Source organism: Salmo salar, chromosome ssa19 (assembly GCF_905237065.1).
Source record: "Salmo salar chromosome ssa19, Ssal_v3.1, whole genome shotgun sequence".
Lineage (NCBI taxonomy): Eukaryota > Metazoa > Chordata > Actinopteri > Salmoniformes > Salmonidae > Salmo > Salmo salar.
This window is the reverse complement of record NC_059460.1, coordinates 72,794,251-72,818,666: the sequence shown is the minus strand read 5'-3', so window position 1 is coordinate 72,818,666 and position 24,416 is coordinate 72,794,251. Positions and strand designations below refer to the sequence as shown.

Genomic DNA, 24,416 nt, shown 5'->3' with positions numbered 1-24,416 from the left:
TGTCCTAAAATGAGCACTGTACCAACCTGTAGTTATCCTGAATCCACATGAGGATGTGGTACATCCTCTCTCTGCAGGCCGGGGAGGGGTGGGAGATGAATGCTGTGACGGCTCCCAGGACCTCCTGGAGCTCCGCTGGCTTCAGCTTGGCCAGGATCTTGTGGATGATGTCCAGACACACTCTCTGTCTCGCCTCATCCCTAGGAGAACGGCAACAACGTCATGTGGTTTCTACCAGAGTTTATGTGTGTCACTGATTAAGGCTGGTCCTGGACTAAAAAGCAATTACACTGGAGATTCTCCAATTAACCATGCTTTTTAGTCCAGGCCTCGTGTGTGTGTGTGTGTGTGTGTGTGTGTGTGTGTGTGTGTAGGGGGAAAACCTGTGGGCCATGATCTGGGTGAATCCCTTGGTCTTCAGCAGCAGGTAGATGTCTGGGATGACGTCGGCCCGGCTGAAAACACACTCCAGACAGTGGGTCTTCAACATGCCGTGCAGCTTCGGCAGCAGGTAGGACACTACGTTGACAAACCTAATATAGACACACAAGTGTGACACACACACACACACACACACACACACACACACACACACACACACACACACACACACACACACACACACACAAACACACATTATTGTAAGTCAAATCAAAATCAACTTTATTTGTCACGTGAACAGGATACAACAGGTGTAAACAGTACAGCGAAATGTTTACAAACTCTCATACAGTGAGGGAAAAAAGTATTTGATCCCCTGCTGATTTTGTATGTTTGCCCACTGACAAAGAAATGATAAGTCTATAATTTTAATGGTAGGTTTATTTGAACAGTGAGAGACGGAATAACAACAAAAATATCCAGAAAAAACGCATGTCAAAAATGTTACAATTATTTGCATTTTAATGAGGGAAATAAGTATTTGACCCCTCTGCAAAACATGACTTAGTACTTGGTGGCAAAACCCTTGTTGGCAATCACAGAGGTGAGACGTTTCTTGTAGTTGGCCACCAGGTTTGCACACATCTCAGGAGGGATTTTGTCCCACTCCTCTTTGCAGATTTTCTCCAAGTCATTAAGGTTTCGAGGCTGACGTTTGGCAACTCGAACCTTCAGCTCCCTCCACAGATTTTCTATGGGATTAAGGTCTGGAGACTGGCTAGGCCACTCCAGGACCTTAATGTGCTTCTTCTTGAGCCACTCCTTTGTTGCCTTGGCTGTGTGTTTTGGGTCATTGTCATGCTGGAATACCCATCCACGACCCATTTTCAATGCCCTGGCTGAGGGAAGGAGATTCTCACCCAAGATTTGACGGTAGGTACATGGCCCCGTCCATCGTCCCTTTGATGCGGTGAAGTTGTCCTGTCCCCTTAGCAGAAAAACACCCCCAAAGCAACTGTTGTCACCTTCTCACCAAGCTGCTTGGCGATGGTCTTGTAGCCCATTCCAGCCTTGTGTAGGTCTACAATCTTGTCCCTGTCATCCTTGGAGAGCTCTTTGGTCTTGGCCATGGTGGAGAGTTTGGAATCTGATTGATTGATTGCTTCTGTGACAGGTGACTTTTATACAGGTAACAAACTGAGATTAGGAGCACTCCCTTTAAGAGTGTGCTCCTAATCTCAGCTCGTTACCCGTATAAAAGACACCTGGGAGCCAGAAATCTTTCTGATTGAAAGGGGGTCAAATACTTATTTCCCTCATTAAAATGCAAATCAATTTATAAAATTTTTGACATGCGTTTTTTTCTGGATTTTTTTGTTGTTATTCTGTCTCTCACTGTTCAAATAAACCTACCATTAAAATGATAGACTGATCATTTCTTTGTCAGTGGGCAAACGTACAAAATCAGCAGGGGATGAAATACTTTTTTCCCTCACTGTAAAGCTGCTTTGTGTATTTAGAAAGTAGCTTTGTGTATTAAAATAACTGGGTAAATTGCCCAGATTTGATTAGAGCAAACCAGCCAGGAAGTCTTCCTCCAGAATCCATTCTAATTGAGGTGACCCGATGTTTATCTACAAATATTTGTAATCTTTGCCATTTCCTAACAAAAGGAGCATTATCAAAGTAAGTTGGAAATGTATGACAGTGAAGGAGTGCAGCTTCACTTTTAACTCAGTTAATTTTGTAACTAGTGAATTGGCTAAATTATTTACTTCAGTTTTGGCGCCTAAGGCACTGATGGACTTGGGCTGAACTAGCTTACTAGATCATGGTGTTTCAGGAAGTTACAAGATAAAAACACTACTCTTACCGGTCCATAAAGGGAGGAAAGTGCTTGGAAACTTTGCTCAAGCAGATAATGAATTTGTCATCCAGGTCTTTTTTCTTCAGATCTGTTAATTTATTTACAGTGAGACTGAGCAGCGATGCATCAGGTTGCTGAAAGAAACAAAGAACACGTTGAATCATGTTCAAATAAAAAGTAAATGAAGTCCATCATTTGGGTTTAGGACTATCAAGACGACAAGTTTACATACACTGTCCTTTTCAGTCATGTTCTTCAAGATAAGACCGATGATCTCAGCAGCTGCAGAGTAGACCTCCTTATATCTGGTGAAGGCCAGGTTGTTGGTCAGGGATTGGATATACCTGCAACACATTTCACATAGTCAGGCCTTATTCACTGAAACACTCAGTACCCTCATTCAATGCAACACTCACAATGGAGGAATGGGTTCTCAATCACGTTTACCAGGTAAAATAAGGTCAACAATAGTAAGGTAAATCATGCCATAATACTACTACTAATAATACTAATAGTCATCATCATCATCATCATCATCACGACAATCATCATCATCACCACCACCATCATAATAATCTTCTTCATCATAACCACAATCATCATCACCACCATCATAATAATCTTCATCATAACCACAATCATCATCATCATCATCACCACCACCATAATAATCTTCATCACCACCACAATCCCCATCATCATAACCACAATCATGCTCATCATCATCATCATCATAGCCACAATCATGCTCATCATCATAACCACAATCATCATCATCACCACCATCATCATAATAATCTTCTTCATCATCATCATAACCACAATCATGCTCATCAATCTCATCATCTTCCATCTAATCAGCTGATGCATTCGTTTACTTTCTCGACAGGCACACAGGTTGCCCATTTACCTGTCGTACTCGATATCACACTTCCTGGCATCGTAGGCAGGGAGGCTGTTGGCCAGAACGATGCCCAGCAGCTGGAGTCCTACTGAGTTATCTTTACTGTTTGGGTCTGTGCCGCAGAAACGCTCGTAGATCAGACTGAGCAACAAAGAGGACGCATGTTGATATTAAAAGGATAGTTAACTTTTTTTTGAGAAGGTTTTCAAAAGCTTGGGGAAATCAGTGGGAAAGGAAATTAAATGCTTGTACTAGGGTCATTCTCACTTGTAGGGCACGTCCAGACAGTCCTTCCAGCACTCCACCACAGTGCGAATGATCTCCAGGTTGTGTCTGAAGACGGGCCTCTTGGGGTGGAAGCTGTTCCTCATCAGGAACTCCAGCAGACGATTGGCCAGGACTTCATCTCTGGTGTTGCCCTGGGATAACAAAAAAAAGACTGTATTGCAATATTTCCCCTATGGGGGGGGGGGGGCAAAATCATAGTAGGGGAAACAATGCTGTATTGGAAGTACACGACATGACCAAAAGTATGTGGACGACTGCTCATCGGACATCTCATTCCAATGTCATGGGCATTAATATGGAGTTGGTAATTCTTTGGCTGCTATAACAGCCTCCACTCTTCTGGGAAGGCTTTCCACTAGATGTTGGAACATTGCTGCGGGGACTTGCTTCCATTCAGCCACAAGAGCATTACTGAGGTCGGGGCACTGATGTTAGGCGATTAAGCCTGGCTCGCATTCCAATTCATCCCAAAGGTGTTCGATGGGGTTGAGGTCAATGTTCCCTCTTAGCTGAGCGCGGGCGTGCAGTAGCCCAAGACTGCCGCGCTGGGAACACCGCACAGAGCTCAGAAGAAATATCAGCCCACGTAGAGAAGCACAAGATTGAAGTTCATTCAACTTTCTAGAGTTTTCCCTGTTAGTTAACACCATCAACGTTTCCCTTTACTATGGCAATTGTGATCGAATCAACACCATATTAGCCATTTACTATGCAACATACTGAAACAAAACAAACTATGCAAGAGATTTTGTCTTAGGTAGAACGCGTCAAAGTAAGGTGCAGCATAACCATTCAGAGCTGCAGAATGCCTATATGCAAATAGACCATTGCCATATGGATCTGTGTCATTTAATTTGAGCTGGACTGTGTTTACAGCTGTAGTCGTGAGTAGATGTGCTTGTTTTGAGATCAAAGCAAGAGCTGCATGTAGCCAGTGAGTTAATAGCCTAGTTATAGATCATTTGTAGACAGCAATAGGAGAGTGATTGCTTCCTACAAGAGCACAAAACATGTACATTTCTCTTTGAAAAGGGTGTCAGGCAAAAAGTTTTTTTTTGTCTTAAAGGGGCAGTGTTGTATTTTGAGACAGGCTTGAATAAGCTAAATAGCCAACAGGCAGAAGGTAGCATAATTTATCTGATTCTCTGTAATAATGGTATGGGCATAATAATGCATTTTATTTTGTAAAGTGGTTTCTAGCATCAAACACAACAACATTTTCAGTCACCTCCTTGTCTGAAGGACGAGTGGATAAACAGGTTAAGCCCTGTACTGTATGTTTTTTTTCAAAAGTCTCATGGAATGTAGGCCTACATTGAACAGCACACATTGGCTGCTACTGTCGGCTGAATGATAGAACAGCTATTTCCATGTTAAAATGTTATGGGATGCATTTTCTCCATTGTTTTTTTTTTAAATTGTAGGCCACTCTGGTGGGCCTACATTATGATCAAAACAGAAAAAATGCCTACTTGGCCACTGTTAAAACTGTAACTTAAAGCTGGTACAGCCTCAGTGTTCACAGTAAATGCGTGCTGAGATGAGATTGGAGATGTTGGTTAGAGCTGCCTGGCCTTATAAAAAACACTCACAAAGTGTGAGTTTGCTATTCACAAGAAGCATTGCCTGATGTGAACCATTCCTCGACCAAAAGAGATCTCAGAAGACCTAAGATTAGGAATTCTTGACTTGTGTAAAGCTGGAAAGGGTTACAAAAGTATCTCTAAAAGGCCACGGTAACACAAATTGTCTATAAATGGAGAAAGTTCAGCGCTGTTGCTACTCTCCCTAGGAGTGACCGTCCTGCAAAGATGACTGCAAGAGCACAGCGCAGAATGCTCAATGAGGTTAAGAAGAATGCTAGAATTTCAGCTAAAAACGTACAGAAACCTCTGGAACATGCTAACATCTCTGTTGACGAGTCTTCGATACGTAAAACACTAAACAAGAATGGTGTTCATAGGACACCACGGAAGAAGCCACTGCTGTCCAAAAAAAAAACATTGCTGCACGTCTGATGTTTGTAAAAGTGCACCTGGATGTTCCACAGCGCTACTGGCAAAATATCCTCTGGACAGATGAAACTACAGTTGAGTTGTTTGGAAGGAACACACAACACTGTGTGTGGAGAAAAAAAAGGCACAGCACACCAACATCAAAACCTCATCCCAACTGTAAAGTATGGTGGAGGGAGCGTCATGGTTTGGGGTTGCTTTGCTGCCTCAGGGCCTGGACAGCTGGCTATCATCGACGGGAAAATGAATTCCCAAGTTTGTTGACATTTTGCAGGAGAATGTTAGGCTATCTGTCCACCAATTGAAGCTCAACAGAAGTTGGGTGATGCAACAGGACAACGACCCAAAACACAGAAGTAAATCAACAACAGAATGGCTTCAACAGAAGAAATATTGCTAAACTGAAACAGTTTTGTAAAGAGGAATGGTCCAAAATTACAGAAAACATTTGGTTGAGGTTATTGCTGCCAAAGGAGGGTGAACCAGTTATTAAATCCAAGGGTTCACATACTTTTCCCACCCTGCACTGTGAATGTTTACACGGTGTGTTCAATAAAGATATGAAAATGTATAATTGTTTGTGTGTTAATAGTTTAAGCAAACTGTGTTTGTCTATTGTTGTTACTTAGATGAAGATCAGATCAAATTTGATGACCAATTTATGCAGAAATCCAGGTATCCCAAAGCGTTAACATACTTTTTCTTGCCACTGTAGCAGAATCCACTCATTTGAAGGGGTGTCCACATACGTTTGTATATATAATGTAGCTCAATGAGAAAAGGGGTGAAAAGAAGACATGGGTAAGAACCTTGGGGGTGGCCAGGCCAATCCAGGAGAGCACTGTGACCACTATGTCCACCACCATGAAGTGGATCCCTTCACCCCCGTTGTTCCCAGAGACCACCAGCTGTAGGAGCGGCCCCAGCCACAGCCTGGCGTATGGACGGAAAACCTGCAGAACAACAGCGTCAAGACCATCAGAAACAGTATGTTGGAACCATACCTGCCAATCTTGATTTGAAATACAAATGGGAAAAACAGGAATGAGGAAGGGTAAACTCAGGGGGAAAATAAATTGTTGGCAGATATTGTTAGAGGATGGATGGATGGGTGGCCTCACCTCCTCTGTGTTGATTATCAGCTTTGCGATGAAAAGTCGGATATTTAGCGGTGTGGCTGGATTTGCCAACTTTCCTTGCAGGAACTTCATCCAGGGTGGGAGTTCACTGGGTACGCTTCCCTAGACCACACAGAAGACAAGACAACATGTTGGAATGGGTCCAAATCCTAAAAATATACTATCAACCTTTCTCCAACTGCAGTAGACAGATTTGTGCAGAATTCCAAATCCACCCCCAGCCCCTACTCCCTGTAGATCTGATGAGGACTGGATATGTGGAATCGATATTGCAAAAAGTCGACCAGAGGGCAAGATTAAGCCATAATAATGCTTATATCTATCAAATCTTCTCAGATCTACAAGAGTGCCTGGGGTTTAGGGGCTAAGTGGTCAGTGTGGAATGAAGCAGTGGAATGGAGCAGACCTGTTCAACTCTGGGAGTGATGTTGTTCCTCTGCATGTGGCCCACCAGAGACGTCATGGCCGCCATGCACTCGTGTTGGTTCAGTTCATCCATCTCCAGGTCCGCCGTCTCCTCCTGAGCCGAAATGGTCTCTGCTCGCTCCTAAGGTAATTCCAAAAACAGTCAAACATACCAAATAAAAAGATACAACAGTGCAAATGAGTTTGTACGCTCTTTGTGTATATTTATATCCAAAGAGACACACAGCTGTTCCTTCTGCTAAAGGTGCTTCCACTAAGTATTAACTCAGTATATCTTTAGGATATCTTAAATATTGTATATGTACTTATAAAATGTGTATAATAAAGGTAAGGGGTCTGTTTGGGGATGGGACAAGAGTCTATCCCATGGATACACTCAAACCCTAACCCATGTAAAAGCAACCCTGGTGCATGGAGAGAGACAGCGGTCGGACTGACCCTCTTCCTGACTGTGCAACTTTGCCCCGCAGGATTCTGGGAATTGTAGGAGAAGCTCTGGACTCCGGTTGAGAAGTCAAACTGACTCATCTCCTCACTCAGACTGCTGTCAGCCATGTAGGACTGAGAGGAGAGGTATACTGGCTCCTCTGATGGGCAGAGACAACACGGATAGAAAGGTTAAATATAGAGACAACTGTTACTTCCAACAATGTAACGTGAAGTATACTAAGGAACCTCAACTGAATATCAGGTGGAGATGCAGATTCATCCTACCTCCGTTCTCCGCGCTCACTTCTTTCCGAATCATGACGTATTTCTTCTTCCTCTCCATAGGAACCTATAGGGAGAATGAGAAGGCTATGCTCAGATTACTGACACCACTCCGATTACTCACTGATGTCATCTCATCAGTGGGAAAAAGAAAACAATATACCTCGATTTCAATAGGGAATCTGTACGTCCTTTGGGTATCAATGAGATTCTCGAATATGAATTGATTCTGGGGGAAAGAACAGAAGAACATACATTATTGATTTGTATTGTAGAATTGATAATGTGAGATGAGCCTGGTACTTCTATACCCATACCATTTAGAAATGTTATTTCATCACAGGACAAAAGTACATCGTTTATAGGTTTTTATAAACTGAGTGTATATATTATAATGCACACTCTAGAATACCCTTCAAGCCAATCAGAAACAAGTATTCAACAATGCCATGGTATAACTTGTATTATAAACTGGGTGGTTCGAGCCCTGAATGCTGATTATATCTGTGGTATATCAGACCGTATACCACTGGTATGACAAAACATTTATTTTTACTGCTCTAATTACATTGGTAACCAGTTTATAATAGCAATAAGGCACCTCGTGGGTTTGTGATTTATGGCCAATATACCACGGCTAAGGGCTGTGTCCAGGCACTCCACGTTGCGTCGTGCTGACAAACAGCCCTTAGCCGTGGTTTATTGGCCATAAACCACACCCCCTCGGGAATTACTGCTTAAATATACAACTGGATAAAATCTGCAACGCAGTTTGGTTGAATTAACCCTTTAGTATGGCATGACAATGACTATAGGAATTGGCTATACAGCACAAACAGATCTGGGACCAGGCTACTTTGTATCACCTTCTCAGGTTTCTCTGTGAAGAGGAAGCCTTGGTAGAACTTGGTCTCGTTGAAGCTACAGCTGATGACTGCGATGGCACAGTTATACGCAGCACAATGGTACTGCCTCCTGATCTCCAAGAGCTGAGTTTCTCCTGTCATGTTCTCCGTGAAGGCTTCGAAGCATGACCTAAAGGGAAATTACAACTGGATTTAGCAACACAAACAGATTAAACTAGACGACTGGAGAAATTCATTGAGTACCATTTTTATTTATTTTGTACCCCTTGACAAGTTAGGGGTGAATATATATTTAATGGATGGCTATATTGGAACATTTTATGGATAGCACCTTTAAAAAGATACAACTTGTCGGTGGACTTACTTGATGAGAGTCTTTGACAGCTCGTTGCCCTCTGTTCTGACTGTGGTTCCACAGTAGGCCTGGTTGATCTGAGAGTCTTTGGAGTAAACCTCCTCTTTAGGCAGACGAGAGTAGAGCAACTCCATCAGTTTGTAGCAGCCATTCTTCTTAATCAACTGGGCCTCATAAGCCGCTTCGTTGGACTGAAAAAAAAAATGTCCGTTTTTTTTTTTTTAAACGGTTAAAATGTTTTTCAACTCTACGAGAACATCAGAAAAAGCTCCGTTAGGATTAAGTTTATCTGCAAAAAGAAAATACATTTTCTAATTAGGCTAACTCAAATAACATTTCAAGCCTTACACGTGACAACAGATCTACACCAAAACACTAAGTTCTCTATGTTATTTAAAAATGTTTCCAGACTTTTTCAGTAAAGCACACATGTCCGGCCATATAGCAGATTAAAGCAATGAGCCTTGTAGATTCCACAAAAGCCAAAGCTCTCTACACTTAACATTAAAGTTCCACCACGGTAAAACACTGCAGAATATTAAATACAGATAACAAGAAAGCAACCAACAGACCTTGGTGAAGCGAGCGAGCAGCGCCGCCAAGATGTCAGAGACGTTAGCGCTGAAGAATTCAGCCAGGGCTTTAGGGCTGCAGTAAGAGGCTAACGGTAGCAGCACTCTCTCCAGCATGGCTTGGAGCATGGAGGGGACAGGCACGTCACCCTGCTGGATGGTCTTGTACACGGCGCATAGCAGCTGCACCAGCCGCTCATCGCTGGACCTGCTCACACACAAAACAGTTTTCAATCCACCTTACACTTGGAGAAACCAACACTGATCTAAACACGGTGGGGGAAATAAGTGCCTCACTCACCGTCTAGCAATTCTTTGGAAACACGTTTGGAACAATTCCTCCATAATGTGCTTTGTATCACGGCACAGAACTCCGGCCATTAATTTCAGCAGAAGAGAACTTTGAGAGAGTTCTAGGGCATCCAAAAACTGAAAAGGAGTGACATTCATGATAAATGTACAAGAATAATTCAAGATATCATTAAATATATGTGGCGGGAATCAAACCCAGAACTATGAGCCCACCAACTGAGCCATTAAAACACTACTGGTATACCGAAGTGTCCACTTCTCCACCCCCTTATGGATTTAAAGTGGACTGGTGTAAGAACAATGTTGGAGAGAATTGGACTTAACCATTAAAGTTGATGGCAGACCAGAGTTCAAATATAGGTGTATTTGAGTATTTGTTTTTTAAATTATATATTTTTTGTGTAGTGAGTATGTTCAAATAATGTGTCCCGAATCAACTACTTCTATTGGAAATATTTGAAAGTATTTTTGTAGTATGTTAGTATGTTAAATACTATCTATAAATACCTAGGTTAAATGCATGGGAATGTATTTCAGTCAGTGTATTTGAGTATTTTCAAATACTTTCCAAGTGTATTACAAATACATTCCAATATTCAACTACTTGTATTTTCAAATAAATAATATTGAAATACTTACTTCCAAATGTCTTTGAAAGTAATTGAAATACCCTAAATACTATTTTTGAACCCAGGTCTGGTTGACCTTACCTTTCGAAGACAGTCCATGTAGTTGTTGCGGTGTAGGGAGCCGCAGGTGAACTCGTCTGACTGCATCGGGAAATGGGATGCCACCAGGGCCTCCAGGGACGTCTGCAGCTGGGTCAGGGGCTCCTCCGGCAGGGTGGTGAAGAATGGCAGCATGATCAGTGCCTGGCTCTGAAGAGTGGTGGGGTTAAAGGGATAGTTCACTCAAAACAGTGATTAACATTTTTCCTCTTCCCTTGACTAAAGGTAAGCCAGTTTTCCATGACTATGAGTCAATCCCATAGCACTTGTTGACAAGATTAAGGACTTAGTATTGTAGTGTGGCTTATGTTCCCAACCTGGCCATCCATGTTACCACAGCCAGTTAATTATCCACAGCTACCAAATGACCCTTCTCCCATCCCCAGCAACTCGGTTTTCAGTGAACATACCTTGTAAAACAGGGCTTTAAAAAAATATAAATAATTTTAGATACCAAGAAACAAAATTAGGAAGATTCAATTGATAAAACGACCTTAATGCTTTACCTTGAGATTCAACGGCAGGGCCATGTCAACGATGAGAGTAGTGAACGTGGAGAACACCATTTGGAATCCTCGGTGGCCGGCATTGGAGCACACAGACGAATCAATCTGCACAGAATTAGATATACATATAGTTAGAATGAACAGTTTAGACAAACTCATATAGGTTAAACACGAGCTAAAACCTGGGTCCAAAAATACAATGAAAACATGTTTAAAAAGATGAAAATAAGCCTATATCTCTGGCTATGCTGCACCTGTAGAACCTTGGAGAGCAATGTGAGGGTGGCGGTTTTACTTTCTGACGTGGAGGCGTTGCTGCCCCACCACGGCCTCAGCAGCTCCCATCTCTGCAGTACCCGCTCCACCAGCCGACTGCCCTGGCTCTTCCTCATCGAGCGCTCCCGGAAACTGTGGTCCAGCATGCCGTTCAGCAGCACGCTAACCTGTAGCAAGGACACCAAAGAAATGTACAAATGTATTCCACAACACTTTTTGGTCATCTTGCTTAGAGAGAGATATACTTTGTCCATTTTCTTGGTAGGTCATGGAAATGTGTCTTTTGCTTTCAACCCAACCCCTGACATTTGAACGAAGGTTTGATTCTAAATAATTTATTAGAGGAGACCACTACTACTCACCATGCTAGGGTTTTGGGTGGCGGCTTTCATGAGCAGCGTTACGGTGGTATCCAGGTTACTGAGCAGCTCTGCATTGAGCGTCATCTGGAAGAGGCTGTAGAAGTACTCTCCATGAGAGAAGCTGAGGAAGTTCTGCTTGCGGCTGCCCGCCAGAGGCACAGACAGCATGATTGTGTTCAAAAGCAGCTCTACCAGCTGCTCACTCTGCCAGAATGACGACAGAACACAAACAGGTAAGCGCAGCAGAGACAGAGTTTGATGAAGTACTTGAGTCAAACCGCAATCTGTGACCACTCTCAAATTCATAGCTGGAGCTATGAATACAATCATTGACTATCTACGAGATTAAAGTTTTAAACATATTTGGAAGCTATACATTGTTTGTTTACAAAAAGATGAAAAAGAAACAAGCCTGCCATGTAAGCAGCAAACTGCCAGAGGGCATGGATGTTGCTCTGTTGGCCTTAGTACCAAGCCTGCAAAACAATCTAGGGGAAAGACTGGATTAGGCTAGGTGGTTCCAACCTGTCCACCCAGGGAGAAGGCCAGCTGCACCAGTCCGTCGGCTAGCCTCCTGCTGCTCACGTCCATGGAAGGGAGGGCCTTCCTCTCCTCTCCGGGGGCAATGCCTTTGTATACCGCGAGGAGGAGTTTGGATCCCAGGGACTGTGAGTAACTGAGATCCTTTAACATACAGCAGAGAGAACAGTCACATATTGAAGAGATTTCAACAAGAGGGAAGGTGTGTCAAATTTACTATTTGTGCACTACAAGACAACAATTGAACTCTGGCCTTAGTAAAGCTGGGCCTAAATGTTTCAGCAGCATCAGGTAGATCAGTAAGACAGGGGTAAGGAGAGAAAGAGAAAGAAAGAGTACCTGGCTGTGCAGAAGGGAGCTGAGGAAGCCTGCTTTGTGAATCTGTTTGCAGGCAGAGAGAAGCATCTCCATATTGGCATGGCTGGTACGAGTGTCTGGATGGTAAAGGTCCACGCGACACAAGTCCTCCACTCTGAAGACAACACAAACCCATTATTAATCATCATTCCTACACTATGATTTGCTCTTTGGTCTGATGATTTCCTGAAGAAAATTAATGATAGAACGCCTATAAAGCCCATAGTTGTCTACCTAACATGTTTAAAGGGCTACTTAGAAACGACAATGGTCTAGGGGTTGGTTTGGGACTGAACTGATCTTAACCTAAACAGAGGACTAAGCAACACCATACAGACCTTTGCTGGGATATCCTCTTCCTGAGGCTGTCCTCCAGATCCTCTCTGTAGGGTGAGACCAGCAGGGCCTTCAGCAGGGGAACACACACCTCTGGCAGGCGCTTCATCACCTCCAGGTCAGCCATGTTGAAGCCGATAGACGAGGGCTCACAGACAGTCAGAGCCACCAGCTCCAAAAAGGCAGAGTCAAACAGATCCTTCTCCAGTAGCTAGGGACAGGGTTAAAACAGGTATTTATCAGTTTATTTCTACAAGTAAATTATCTTGCAAGTTTCTAGAAGGCAGCAAACGAAGACCCATGATACAATACGTAATCAACAATACAGCGAGACAGTGGGCATTAAAATGATAAAGGGATACATTTGACACTTTTCTGACACTTTATCCTCCCCCAAGAATACATGTAGCTTGTGATTGCATGGGGGAATTGTCAGCAATTTAGAGGTTATGTACATACATTTTCCAGGAAGAGTTTTGTCTTGTTGGACACTAGCACAGAAACAAGGTGCCCATAAATGTCTACAAATCCAAAAATATACATAAAGTAAGCCTTCACCTTCCAAAAGTCCTGTTGGCATTTGACCAGTACCACCGTGGCAAACTCCATGAGTCGTACGATGATGGTGCACTTGCTGTAGTTGTACTGGTCTCTCTCTCTGGGACTGAAAAGGGAGATTCTCTGGCCTGCTCTGAAACAGCCCTCTGCTGCCTCCAGCTCCTTGGTGGCCAGTTCAGCAAGGAAGAACCCCAAGGCATTCAAAAAGCTGGATTTCTCATCAGAGCCTAAGAATAAAGAAAAAACTTGTGACCGAAATGCAAGTGTGACCATACTGGATTCAAACCCAGGTCTCCTGTGTGTCACGCTACTTTGTTAGCCCTCTGAGCTAAAAGCGAGTACTCATGTCTCAGGCAAGGTCCCTCATCATACGAGTGTGGCTCACCAGTGAGTTTACTCACCTAGTATCTGCTGGGGCTTGATGATATGTAGGCCAATGAATGTGTTGTAGCAGTCGAGGGCGGCCAGCAGCAGGTCCATCCACTGCAGCGCGGCCCTGACGGTGAAGGGGCCGGCCAGGTACCTGAGGGTGGGCTGGGAGAGCAGCCCTCCACCCTCCAGCCTGGAGATGAGGAAGCCCACACCATGCTGCTGCAACAGCTCCTGCAGCCATTGGGATGGAGACCTCTCTCCTACAGACAAGAAGAGACTCATTAAGATCTTTGTGGGCTATACTAAGCCTTGTCTCAGGGTTGTAAGTTGGTGGTCTGTTGATATCCCTCTAGTCGTGTGGGGGCTGTGCTTTGGCAAAGTGGGTGGGGTTATATCCTGCCTGGTTGGCCCTGTCCGGGGGTATCGTCAGACGGGGTCACAGTCAGTGGTGGAAAAAGTACCCAGTTGTCATACTTGAGTAAAAGTAAAGATACCTTAATAGAAAATGACTTAAGTAAAAGTGAAAGTCACCCAGTAAAATACTATCTGAGCAAAAGTCTAAAAGTATTTGGTTTTAAATATACTTAAGTATCAAAAGTAAATGGAATTGCTAAAAGTACTTGTATCAAAAGTAAAAATCATTTCCACTTCCTTATATTAAGCAAACCAAACAGCAACATTTTCTTGTTTTTATTTTATTTACGGATAGCCAGGGGCACGGTTCAACACTAATTTACAAACAAAGCATTCGTGTTTAGTGAGTCCGCCAGATCAGAGGCAGTAGGGATGACCTGGGATGTTCTCTTTAGAAGTGTGTGAATTGAACCATTTCCTGTTAAAATGTAATGAGTACTTTTGGGTGTCAGGGAAAATGTATGGAGTAGAAAGTACACTACATTCCTAAAGAAAATAATGAAGTAAAAGTAGCCAAAACTATAAATAGTAAAGTACAGATACCCCCAAAAACTACTTAAGTAGTACTTTAAAGTGTTTTTACTTAAGTACTTTACACCACTGGTCACAGTGTCACCCAACCCCCCGTCTCAGCCTCCAGTATCTATGCTGCAAGAGTCTATGTCCTGGGGGGCTAGGCTCAGTCTGTTATATCTGGTGTAACTCTCCTGTCTTAACTGGTGTCCTGTGTGAATGTAAGTATGCCCCCCCCCCCTAGCCCTAGTACCATGCCTCAGGACTACTTGACCTGATGACTCCTGGCTGTCCCCAGACCCTGCTGGTCATCTATGAACATTTGAACATCTTGAAGAACAATCTGGCTTTAATGGCCATGTTCTGTTATAATCTCCACCCGGCACAGCCAGAAGAGGACTGGCCACCCCTCAGAGCCTAGTTCATCTCTAGGTTTCTTCCTAGGTTCCTGCCTTTCTAGGGAGTTTTTCCTAGCCACCATGCTTCTACATCTATATTGCTTGCTGTTTTATTTTAAACTTCTATTTATTAAGACACATTTAAATTGAAAGGTAAAATATTTAAATGTGCAATGTGGTGTGGTGCCAGGGCTTTATAAGTCAATTTGATTGATTGACTGATTGAATAATATTGCCGTAAATAAACAACTTTTCAGGTCAATTGTGTTTGCCCTTTGTCTCGAAGCCATTGAATTGCACATTTAAATATTTTACCTTTTTTATTTAAATGTGTCTTAATAAATAGAAGTTTAAAATAAAATGTTTAAACATACTATAGTTAGAATGTGTTATTGTCACATTTGTCTTTTTACAGAAGAACAGATACAAAGGACAGTTCACCTGGTAGCAGGGCCACAAGCTCGTAGAAGAGCTCCATGCACTTGTGACGGCACTCAGTTTGAGGTCGCCCACACTGCTCCAGAAGCCACATAACAACATCGGACAAACACACATTTTCATCAGGGGGAAAGCCCCTAGTGGAAAAGAGAGAAGATTTAGTAAATGATACAATTCAAAAATGCTTTAAAACGGAGTTGCGTGTACTTGAAGTCGAAAATGCAACCATCCCAAAAGAGAGCCAGCCTAGTACATTGCTAACCTTGGAATCCGCCTCTTGGTGTTCTGCTGGTTGAGGTTGGAAGCCTTGTATTTGATGATCCTCTTCAGGTGGTCAATAGCACTTCCACACTGATGCAAGGTTCCTAAGGAAGTAGAAGGATTGTATTCATCTTTATGGCGATATGGATTTGCGTGATGATGCATATTGTTGAATTTCAGCACCTCAAGACCTTAACTGTATACTATGACCTCTCTGGACACAGGTAAAACCTAATTATTTTGTGGACTTTTGTTCATATTGAACATCATCATTAACTGAATGACAGCACCAACAGGAATTTAGTGACAATCCTTACCCAAGGATCTCTCGTCTGAATGGGCCAGTGCCAGGCTTTCAACGAATACCACCAGTGCTTCAAAGACAAACTGCTCCACCAGGGAATTCTCTTCTCTGCACAGACAAAGCAAACAAAAACAAATTGCAGTCTGTAGTGTAGGCAATCTAGCCACATTTCCTTTATTTCCTAGTATGACTGTCCCATTTACTGCACTAACACGCTTCACAGAATCAAATAAGACCTTACCTGAATAGTCGGTAGATACTGTTGAAAGCCAGCGCAGCACCCAGCCTCTTAAAACCATTAGGATGCAGGGCCAGGCTGTAGATGCGCTTGAACAGAGACTTGATGTTGGCTGGGCTCTTCTCTTGTTGCTTGGGGGTGGTCTGTTTAATGGACCACTTGATGAACTCGTGAATGCAGCAGCCACAGAAGTCTCGGAGTGTGCTATCCACAGGGTCTATCACGCCATCCTGAAGAAAAACTATATCGTCAGCAACCTTTCATAACAACTGTTGTAGAATAAGTACATTTCAGTTTTACACATTCACTCCTGGTTGAAATACATTTGTGACAAATTGTGGCAACATGGGACCAAAAGCCTTGAAGAACATTGCAGTTGCAACTACTTTTGCTATCAGTTTCACATATTCTATTAAAAATAAAGAGTATTTGAAATTCAGTAGGGGGAGAATTACCATAATAGCCTCCAAAACAGCAACTGTGTCCTGACTTTCAAATTTCTTGTTGTTGGTGAACCAGTGGATGAGCTGCATCACCAGTGGTTCGAAGAGCTGCCTTGTTACCTGAAAAGAAAAAGGTTCAAATACATGATTTCTGTAGCATCTACAGTGCATTCGGAAAGTATTCAGACCTTTGACTTTTTCCACATTTTGTTACATTACAGACTTATTCTAAAATGGATTAAAAAGAAAAGATACGCAATCTAACCACAATACCCATAATGACAAAGCAAAATTCAGTTTAATTCTTTAGCAAATAAAAAAATACTGAAATATAACATTTATATAAGTATTTAGACCCTTTACTCAGTACTTTGTTAAAGCACCTTTGGTGGCGATTACAGCCTTGAGTCTTTTTGGCTATGACGCTACAAGCGTCATGTATTTGGAGAGTTTCTACCATTCTTCTTCGCAGATCCTCTCAAGCTCTGTCAGGTTGGATGGGGAGGGTCGCTGCACAGCTATTTTCAGGTCTCTCCAGAGATGTTTGATCGGGTTCAAGTCTGGGCTCTGGCTAATCCACTCAAGGACATTCAGAGACTTGTCCCGAAGCCACTCCTGCGTTGTCTTGGCTGTGTGCTTAGGGTCGTTGTCCTATTGGAAGGAGAACCTTTGCCCCAGGCTGAGGTCCTGAGGGCTTTGGAGCAGGTTTTCATCAAGGATCTCTCGGTACTTTGCTCCATTCATCTTCCCTCAATCCTGAATAGTCTCCCAGTTCCTGCTGCTGAAAAACATCCCCAAAGCATGATGCTGCCATCAACATGCTTCACTGTAGGGATGGTGCCAGGTTTCCTCCAGACGTGACGCTTGGCATTCAGGCCAAAGTGTTCCATGATGGTTTCAATTGACCAGAGAATCTTGTTTCTCATGGTCTGAGAGTCCTTAATGTGCCTTTTGGCAAACTCCGAGTGGGCTGCCATGTGCCTTTTACTGAGGACTGGCTGATTGTCGTCCTTCTGGAAGGTTTGCTGGACATCTGTCAGAGTGACCATCGGGTTCTTGGTCACCTCCCTGACCAAAGTCCTTCTCCCCTGATTGCTTAGTTTGGCCAGGCAGGCCAGCCCTAGGAAGAGTCTTGGTGGTTCCAAACTTTTTCCATTTAAGAATGATGGAGGCCACTGTGTTCTTGGGGACCTTGAATGCTGCAGAAATGTTGTGTGCCTCAACACAATTCTGTCTCGGAGCGCTACGGACAACTCCTTCAACCTCATGGCATGGTTTTTTTCTCTGACATGCACTGTCAACTGTGGGCCCTTACAGTTGAAGTCGGAAGTTTATATACACTTAGGTTGGAGTCATTAAAACTCGTTTTTCAACCACTCCACATATTTCTTGTTAACAAACTATAGTTTTGGCAAGTCGGTTAGGACATCTACTTTGTGCATGACAAGTAATTTTCCCAACAATTGTTTACAGACAGATTATTTCACTGTATCACAATTCCAGTGGGTCAGAGATTTACATACACTACGTTGACTGTGCCTTTACACAGCTTGGAAAATTCCAGAAAAATATGTCATGGCTTTAGAAGCTTCTGATAGGCTAATTGACATAATTTGAGTCAATTGGAGGTGTACCTGTGGATGAATTTCAAGGCCTGCCTTCAAACTCTGCCTCTATGCTTGACATCCTGGGAAAATCAAAGGAAATCAGCCAAGACCTCAGAAAAAAAATTGTAGACCTCCACAAGTCTGGTTCATCCTTGGGAGCAATTTCCAAACGCCGGAAGGTACCACGTTCATTTGTACAAACAATAGTACACAAGTATAAACACCATGGGACCACACAGCCGTCACACCGCTCAGGAAAGAGACACGTTCTGTCTCCTAGAGATGAACGTACTTTGGTGCGAAAAGTGCAAATCAATCCCAGAACAACAGCAAACGACCTGGTGAAGATGGAGGAAATGGGTACAAAAGTATATATATCCACAGTAAAAGGAGTCCTATATCAACATAACCTGAAAGGCCACTCAGCAAGGAAGAAGCCACTGCTCCAAAACCGCCATAAAAAAAGCCAGAATACGGTTTGCAACTGCACATGCGGACAAAGATCGTACTCTTTGGAGAAATGTACTCTGGTCTGATGAAACAAAAATAGAACTGTTTGGCCATAATGACCATCGTTGTGTTTGGAGGAAAAAGGGGGAGGCTTGCAAGCCGAAGAACACCATCCCAACCGTGAAGCACGGGGGTGGCAGCATCATGTTGTGGGGGTGCTTTGCTGCAGGAGGGACACTTCACAAAATAGATGGCATGATGAGGATGGAAAATTATGTGGATATAGTGAAGCAACATCTCAAGACATCAGTCAGGAAGTTAAAGCTTGGTCGCAAGTGGGTCTTCGAAATGGACAATGACCCCAAGCATACTGGCTTAAGGACAACAAAATCAAGGTATTGGAGTGGCCATCACAAAGCCCTGACCTCAATCCTATAAACAAAATTTGGGCAGAACTGAAAAAGTGTGTGCGAGCAAGGAGGCCTACAAACCTGACTCAGTTACACCTGCTCTGTCAGGAGGAATGGGCCAAAGTTCACCCAACTTATTGTGGGAAGCTTGTGGAAGGTTACCCGAAACGTTTGGCCCAAGTTAAACAATTTAAAGGCAATGCTACCAAATACTAATTGAGTGTATGAAAACTTCTGACCCACTGGGAATGTGATGAAAGAAATAAAAGCTGAAAGAAATAATTCTCTACTATTATTCTGACATTTCACATTCTTAAAATAAAGTGGTGATCCTAACTGACCTAAGGGAATTGTTACTAGGATTAAATGTCAGGAATTGTGAAAAACTGAGTTTAAATGTATTTGGCTAAGGTGTATGTAAACTTCTGACTTCAACTGTATGTAGACAGGTGTGTGCCTTTCCAAATCATGTCCAATCAATTGAATTTAACACAGGTAGAATCCAATCAAGTTGTAGAAACATCTCAAGAATGATCAATGGAAACAGGATGCACCTGGGCTCAATTTCGAGTCTCATCGCAGTCTGAATACTTAGGTAAATAAAGTATCTGTTTTTTATTTTGTATAAATTTCCAAACATTTAAAAAAAATTTTTTTTGCGCTTTCTCATTATGGGGTATTGTGTGTAGATTGCTGAGGATTTATTTATTTAATCCATTTTAGAATAAGGCTGAAACGTAACAAAATGTGGAAAAAGAGAAGGACTCTGAATACCTTCCAAATGCGCTGTATATATAGGCCTTACAAAGTGGTCATGAACGCTACATCAAGCCTAGCGGTTAAGAGCATTAGGCCAGTAACCGAAAGGTTGTTGGTTCGAATCCCTGAGCTGATAGGTGAAAAATCCTTGAGCAAGGCACTTCACTCTGATTGCTCCTGTAAGTTGCTCTGGATAAGAGCGTCTGCTAAATGACTGAAATATAAAAATCAAGGCTACATTAAGCCTTAAGCTGATGTTTTGTCTGAAGTTCATCAGGCACAGCTAGAGCCTGTTTTCTTTCTAGGTTTCTGCCTTTCTAGGGAGTTTTTCCTAGACACTTTTGGGGGTTTTAGGCTGGGTTTCTGTATAGCACTTTGTGACAACTGCTAATGTAACAAGGGCTTTATTAAAATAAATGTAATTGATTGAGTTAGACTTATGGACTAACCTGGTCCACGTCACAGGCGAGCCGGAGCAGCACAGGGAACAGGCGTTTGTGCAGGTTGTACATAGGAAGGCTGCCCTCCTTCCCTTCCACCATCTGAGAACCCTTACCCACCATGTACACCACCAAGCTATGGAGCAACTCACAGGCTGCCACCTGAACACAGTACATACACAACACACAGTAACAAGTTTAATAACAACTCTTGAGAAGTGCACATTGGATAAGTGTTGGATCTATTCAACTCAATGCCATGTATAGAGCTATATTGTTTTGACTTATTTCAGGGATCTGCACACATTCACAACAGTCCCAAACTATTAGGTCTATCAGATATATACTTAAATCAGATCATTTTTGCTATCTAGATTCCTTGTAAAATATATGTTTGTTTACAAGGTTTGAGGGGCCATACTTTGGTTTGCCTGTCACTTGTGGACAGCGCCAGCTCTGTGATGCGAGGTAGAAAGGGGTCGAGGTAGATGACGGGCTTCATGTCAGCGAAAGGCACAGCGAAGCTCAGTCTTTTCTCAGAGTCCCAGGCCACAAACTTCTTCATCATCTCCTCGGCTGAGGTCGCTGGTGAGAGAATAAGATCCTATATAAACTACAGAAACATACCAAAGGTGATATATAAAGATATGAGGGTATAGCCGACATACAATTAGCTGATATGCAGACGTTCAAACATATCACAGGGGGTTGGTGACACCTTAATTGGGGAGGGTGGGCTCGTGGTAACGGCTGGAGCGGAATGGTATCAAATAGATCAAACACATGTGGTTGATACCATTCACTCTGTTCTAGCCATTATTATGACTCATTCTCCCCTCAGCAGCCTCTTGTGAAACACATATTAGGTATACATACAGTACACACACACACACACACACACACACACACACACACACACACACACACACACACACACACACACACACACACACACACACACACACACACACACACACACATCGTGTTTAATCAAAGTGGTAGTTGCAAAATACATCTAGATCCTCACCGGTCACAAGATTCCTGTTCAGCTGCCCTCCCAGGTGTCCTAGCAACCGCACCACCCTCTTCCTCACCATGGCAATGGGAGAAGCTTCCTCCTGACAAACAAAACATCCTGTAATTAATATCTGAGAAACTTATGCTTCGGTTACTTATAGCCTGGAAAATGACTCCTACTACTTATTACCATGGCAACCTTCTTGGATCTCTTCAGGAGCTTAGCCATCACTTTGCTGTATCCTTTTTCTTTTCCCGTGGATAGAGATGTCACCTCCCAGGGGCTCTCATCTTTGTCTGCAATCAAGACAAAAAGGGGAACAGAATTATAGCATACCGTACAAACAAGTATGTTAGATTCCCTGAGGGAAGTACAGCCAAATAGAACGAAGATATTCTTTGTAATTTCCTTTCTAGACTGAGATAAAGCAAGAATGGATGGATGGAGAGCGAGGTGAAATCACCGTCAGCGGCGGCTGTTTTCAGGTATCCGTCGAGGTGGGGCAGGATCTCCCTATAGTATGGCTGCATGGTGTCTCGGGGAATACGTGACGACCACACCTCCAGAGCATCCAGCGCTGCATTGGCCAGTGGGGCGTGGCTCAGGCCCAGCTTCAGAGCCACCTGGGGTACACCAATCACAGAGAGCGGTTAAGTCATCAATTGGGATGAATTGAAAACAGCACCTATACATGTACATGACTTAGTACCAGGTAGGTAGGTATATGTTGAGTTGAAATGTTTTAGGTAAACCAGTAATAAACCCTCATGAGAGGGAGCTACCCACCTGAAGTGGGGGGATGTATGCCTTGATGTCCAGAGCAACTATGTCATGATGAAGGGAGAGAACAAAGGTCAAGCAGGAGGCCAGGAGCTCATCTTTATACTGCTTCATTCTCACAGCCACCTAAGGAGACAGCGACCATCCAGTACATCACTCTGACCAAACAACATGGCCTTTAACACCGCTCTTCTCGTTTAGAGTGGATTTAAAAAGTAGTCGTGCTGTACCTCTTTTCCAAACTTTGAGAAGAGTGCAAAGCAGGCGCTGCTTTGAGCGCTTTTGGGTCCGACACCCTGTTAAAAAAAGTATAGTGTACATCAGCCATCATGTACATCACATCACATGTACATCAGCCATGATGTACATCACATCACATCAGCCATCATGTACATCACATCACATGTACATCAGCCATCATGTACATCAGCCATCATGTACATCACATATGTACATCACATGTACATCAGCCATCAAGTTGTAGAACATACAGCTGTATCTACGTGGCATATATAACCTTTAGTTCTAAACTTTTATCCAGTGCAGTGACTGAATAGATAGTGCATATGACCCAAGAGGGAATCAAACCCACGACGCTGGATTTGCTAGTGCATACAGCGCAAATTATATCAAACATATTTTCAAAGCATAATAATGGGATGGAATTGAAGAACACGGTTTACCTGGAAGTACTTGATTCTCTTGGCTACTTCCATGGAGACAGAGAGTAGCTTGTAGAAGCCACTGACAAGCGGGGCTCTTATGGACTGAAGGATCAGCTCGTGGCTCAAAGGGTACACCCACTGCCCAAAATACTCCAGACGCTTCTTCAGGAGCAACTCACTACAAGGACAAACAGATAGAGGCCTCATAATGTAACTAGAGGTACAGACTCAGGTGCCAAACGGGCATACAAATACTCGGCTTGAAAGCACTGGATGATTTAGGCTGCATTGAGGATTCCCCCCCTTCACTGAATAAAAAACGAAGTCACAGATCTGTGCTGTATAGCCGCTTTCTATGGTTGTTGTTACGCCAGACAGCACACAGAGATCTGGGACCAGGCTAGTGGATGGGGACTGGTATTGTACCTGCAGAAATCAACCAGGTTGATGAAGGCAGTGAAGTCCTTGGGTTTGTTGGGCAGGAGGTGGGCTGTTGGGTCAGAGGACGGCAGAACCATACTGCTGCTGATCTGGTCATCCTGACCCTAAGACCAGACAAACCATGTATTGATCAATGAGAGATCCTCATATGTTTACAATATCAATTATTTTCACACATGGCACACCTTTATTAAATCGGCTAAAGCCGGGACACATCAGTGGTGACCGTTTAAAAAATGATTCACCACAAATCAAAAGTTATTATCAGAAGAGGTCTCACCTCCTTCTCTGTGTTGACTTTCTGAACTGAGAGGTCCAGCTTCTCTACGATCCTCAGGATGGATTTCACCAGTTCATCATAAAGCAGGCGGCTCAAAGACCTCAGGGTAGCATTCTGGGTTTCAAACCCACTGTCGAGAAACCCAGTGTCCTACAGCAGAGGAAATTTTGAGTCATTGATAGCAAGGAACACTTCATCAACCAACACTGTATGTGGAGGACTAATCTCTCATGGACAGACTACGTAAGCATAAATGGTAGCATCTAACCAAATGATGCACAACTTAAGTTCTGGGTTGACCGAGATTAGTGGAGGACTAACTAGGCTAAGAGAACCAAACTGAGCAAGGAAGATTAAAAACATCTTTCCCCTTAGAACCAGACCTGGGTTCAAATAGTATTTGTTATCTTTGATAGAGCCTGCCTGCAGAGCTAAATGGGCGGCGTACACTTTTAGGACCATTCTACTGGGCCAGGCCAAGCTTAATAAAGTGCAGTTAAAGTATCTGAAAGAGAATAATACTATTTTAACCAGGATCTGCTTAGAACAGCGTCCTAACTGGTTACCACACACACACACACACACACACACACACACACACACACACACACACACACACACACACACACACACACACACACACACACACACACACACACACACACACACACACACACACACACACA

The 24,416-nt window shown here is 43.1% G+C and overlaps 1 protein-coding gene across 1 annotated transcript in view; it reads right to left on the bottom strand.

Annotated features, from left to right (window-relative positions):
* The window catches only part of prkdc (protein kinase, DNA-activated, catalytic subunit), a 50,228-nt gene that overhangs the window by 16,173 nt on the left and 9,639 nt on the right, over nucleotides 1-24,416 (bottom strand). The window contains exons 16-55 of the mRNA XM_014159583.2: nucleotides 23,731-23,880; nucleotides 23,436-23,554; nucleotides 23,028-23,187; nucleotides 22,575-22,640; nucleotides 22,351-22,470; nucleotides 22,028-22,187; nucleotides 21,754-21,860; nucleotides 21,574-21,664; nucleotides 20,968-21,131; nucleotides 20,556-20,708; nucleotides 16,893-17,000; nucleotides 16,441-16,667; nucleotides 16,213-16,307; nucleotides 15,897-15,999; nucleotides 15,638-15,771; nucleotides 13,901-14,131; nucleotides 13,500-13,726; nucleotides 12,944-13,152; nucleotides 12,588-12,720; nucleotides 12,234-12,392; nucleotides 11,709-11,912; nucleotides 11,325-11,513; nucleotides 11,071-11,175; nucleotides 10,547-10,714; nucleotides 9,826-9,953; nucleotides 9,525-9,732; nucleotides 8,962-9,143; nucleotides 8,598-8,766; nucleotides 7,895-7,960; nucleotides 7,735-7,798; nucleotides 7,459-7,607; nucleotides 7,001-7,141; nucleotides 6,577-6,696; nucleotides 6,265-6,408; nucleotides 3,420-3,571; nucleotides 3,159-3,293; nucleotides 2,481-2,592; nucleotides 2,255-2,382; nucleotides 384-533; nucleotides 27-200 (exon numbers count right to left, since the gene is read on the bottom strand). Coding sequence (XP_014015058.2) covers nucleotides 27-200; nucleotides 384-533; nucleotides 2,255-2,382; nucleotides 2,481-2,592; nucleotides 3,159-3,293; nucleotides 3,420-3,571; nucleotides 6,265-6,408; nucleotides 6,577-6,696; nucleotides 7,001-7,141; nucleotides 7,459-7,607; nucleotides 7,735-7,798; nucleotides 7,895-7,960; nucleotides 8,598-8,766; nucleotides 8,962-9,143; nucleotides 9,525-9,732; nucleotides 9,826-9,953; nucleotides 10,547-10,714; nucleotides 11,071-11,175; nucleotides 11,325-11,513; nucleotides 11,709-11,912; nucleotides 12,234-12,392; nucleotides 12,588-12,720; nucleotides 12,944-13,152; nucleotides 13,500-13,726; nucleotides 13,901-14,131; nucleotides 15,638-15,771; nucleotides 15,897-15,999; nucleotides 16,213-16,307; nucleotides 16,441-16,667; nucleotides 16,893-17,000; nucleotides 20,556-20,708; nucleotides 20,968-21,131; nucleotides 21,574-21,664; nucleotides 21,754-21,860; nucleotides 22,028-22,187; nucleotides 22,351-22,470; nucleotides 22,575-22,640; nucleotides 23,028-23,187; nucleotides 23,436-23,554; nucleotides 23,731-23,880 — 5,804 coding nt within the window. The remainder of the gene's footprint in view (nucleotides 1-26; nucleotides 201-383; nucleotides 534-2,254; nucleotides 2,383-2,480; nucleotides 2,593-3,158; nucleotides 3,294-3,419; nucleotides 3,572-6,264; nucleotides 6,409-6,576; nucleotides 6,697-7,000; nucleotides 7,142-7,458; nucleotides 7,608-7,734; nucleotides 7,799-7,894; nucleotides 7,961-8,597; nucleotides 8,767-8,961; nucleotides 9,144-9,524; nucleotides 9,733-9,825; nucleotides 9,954-10,546; nucleotides 10,715-11,070; nucleotides 11,176-11,324; nucleotides 11,514-11,708; nucleotides 11,913-12,233; nucleotides 12,393-12,587; nucleotides 12,721-12,943; nucleotides 13,153-13,499; nucleotides 13,727-13,900; nucleotides 14,132-15,637; nucleotides 15,772-15,896; nucleotides 16,000-16,212; nucleotides 16,308-16,440; nucleotides 16,668-16,892; nucleotides 17,001-20,555; nucleotides 20,709-20,967; nucleotides 21,132-21,573; nucleotides 21,665-21,753; nucleotides 21,861-22,027; nucleotides 22,188-22,350; nucleotides 22,471-22,574; nucleotides 22,641-23,027; nucleotides 23,188-23,435; nucleotides 23,555-23,730; nucleotides 23,881-24,416) is intronic.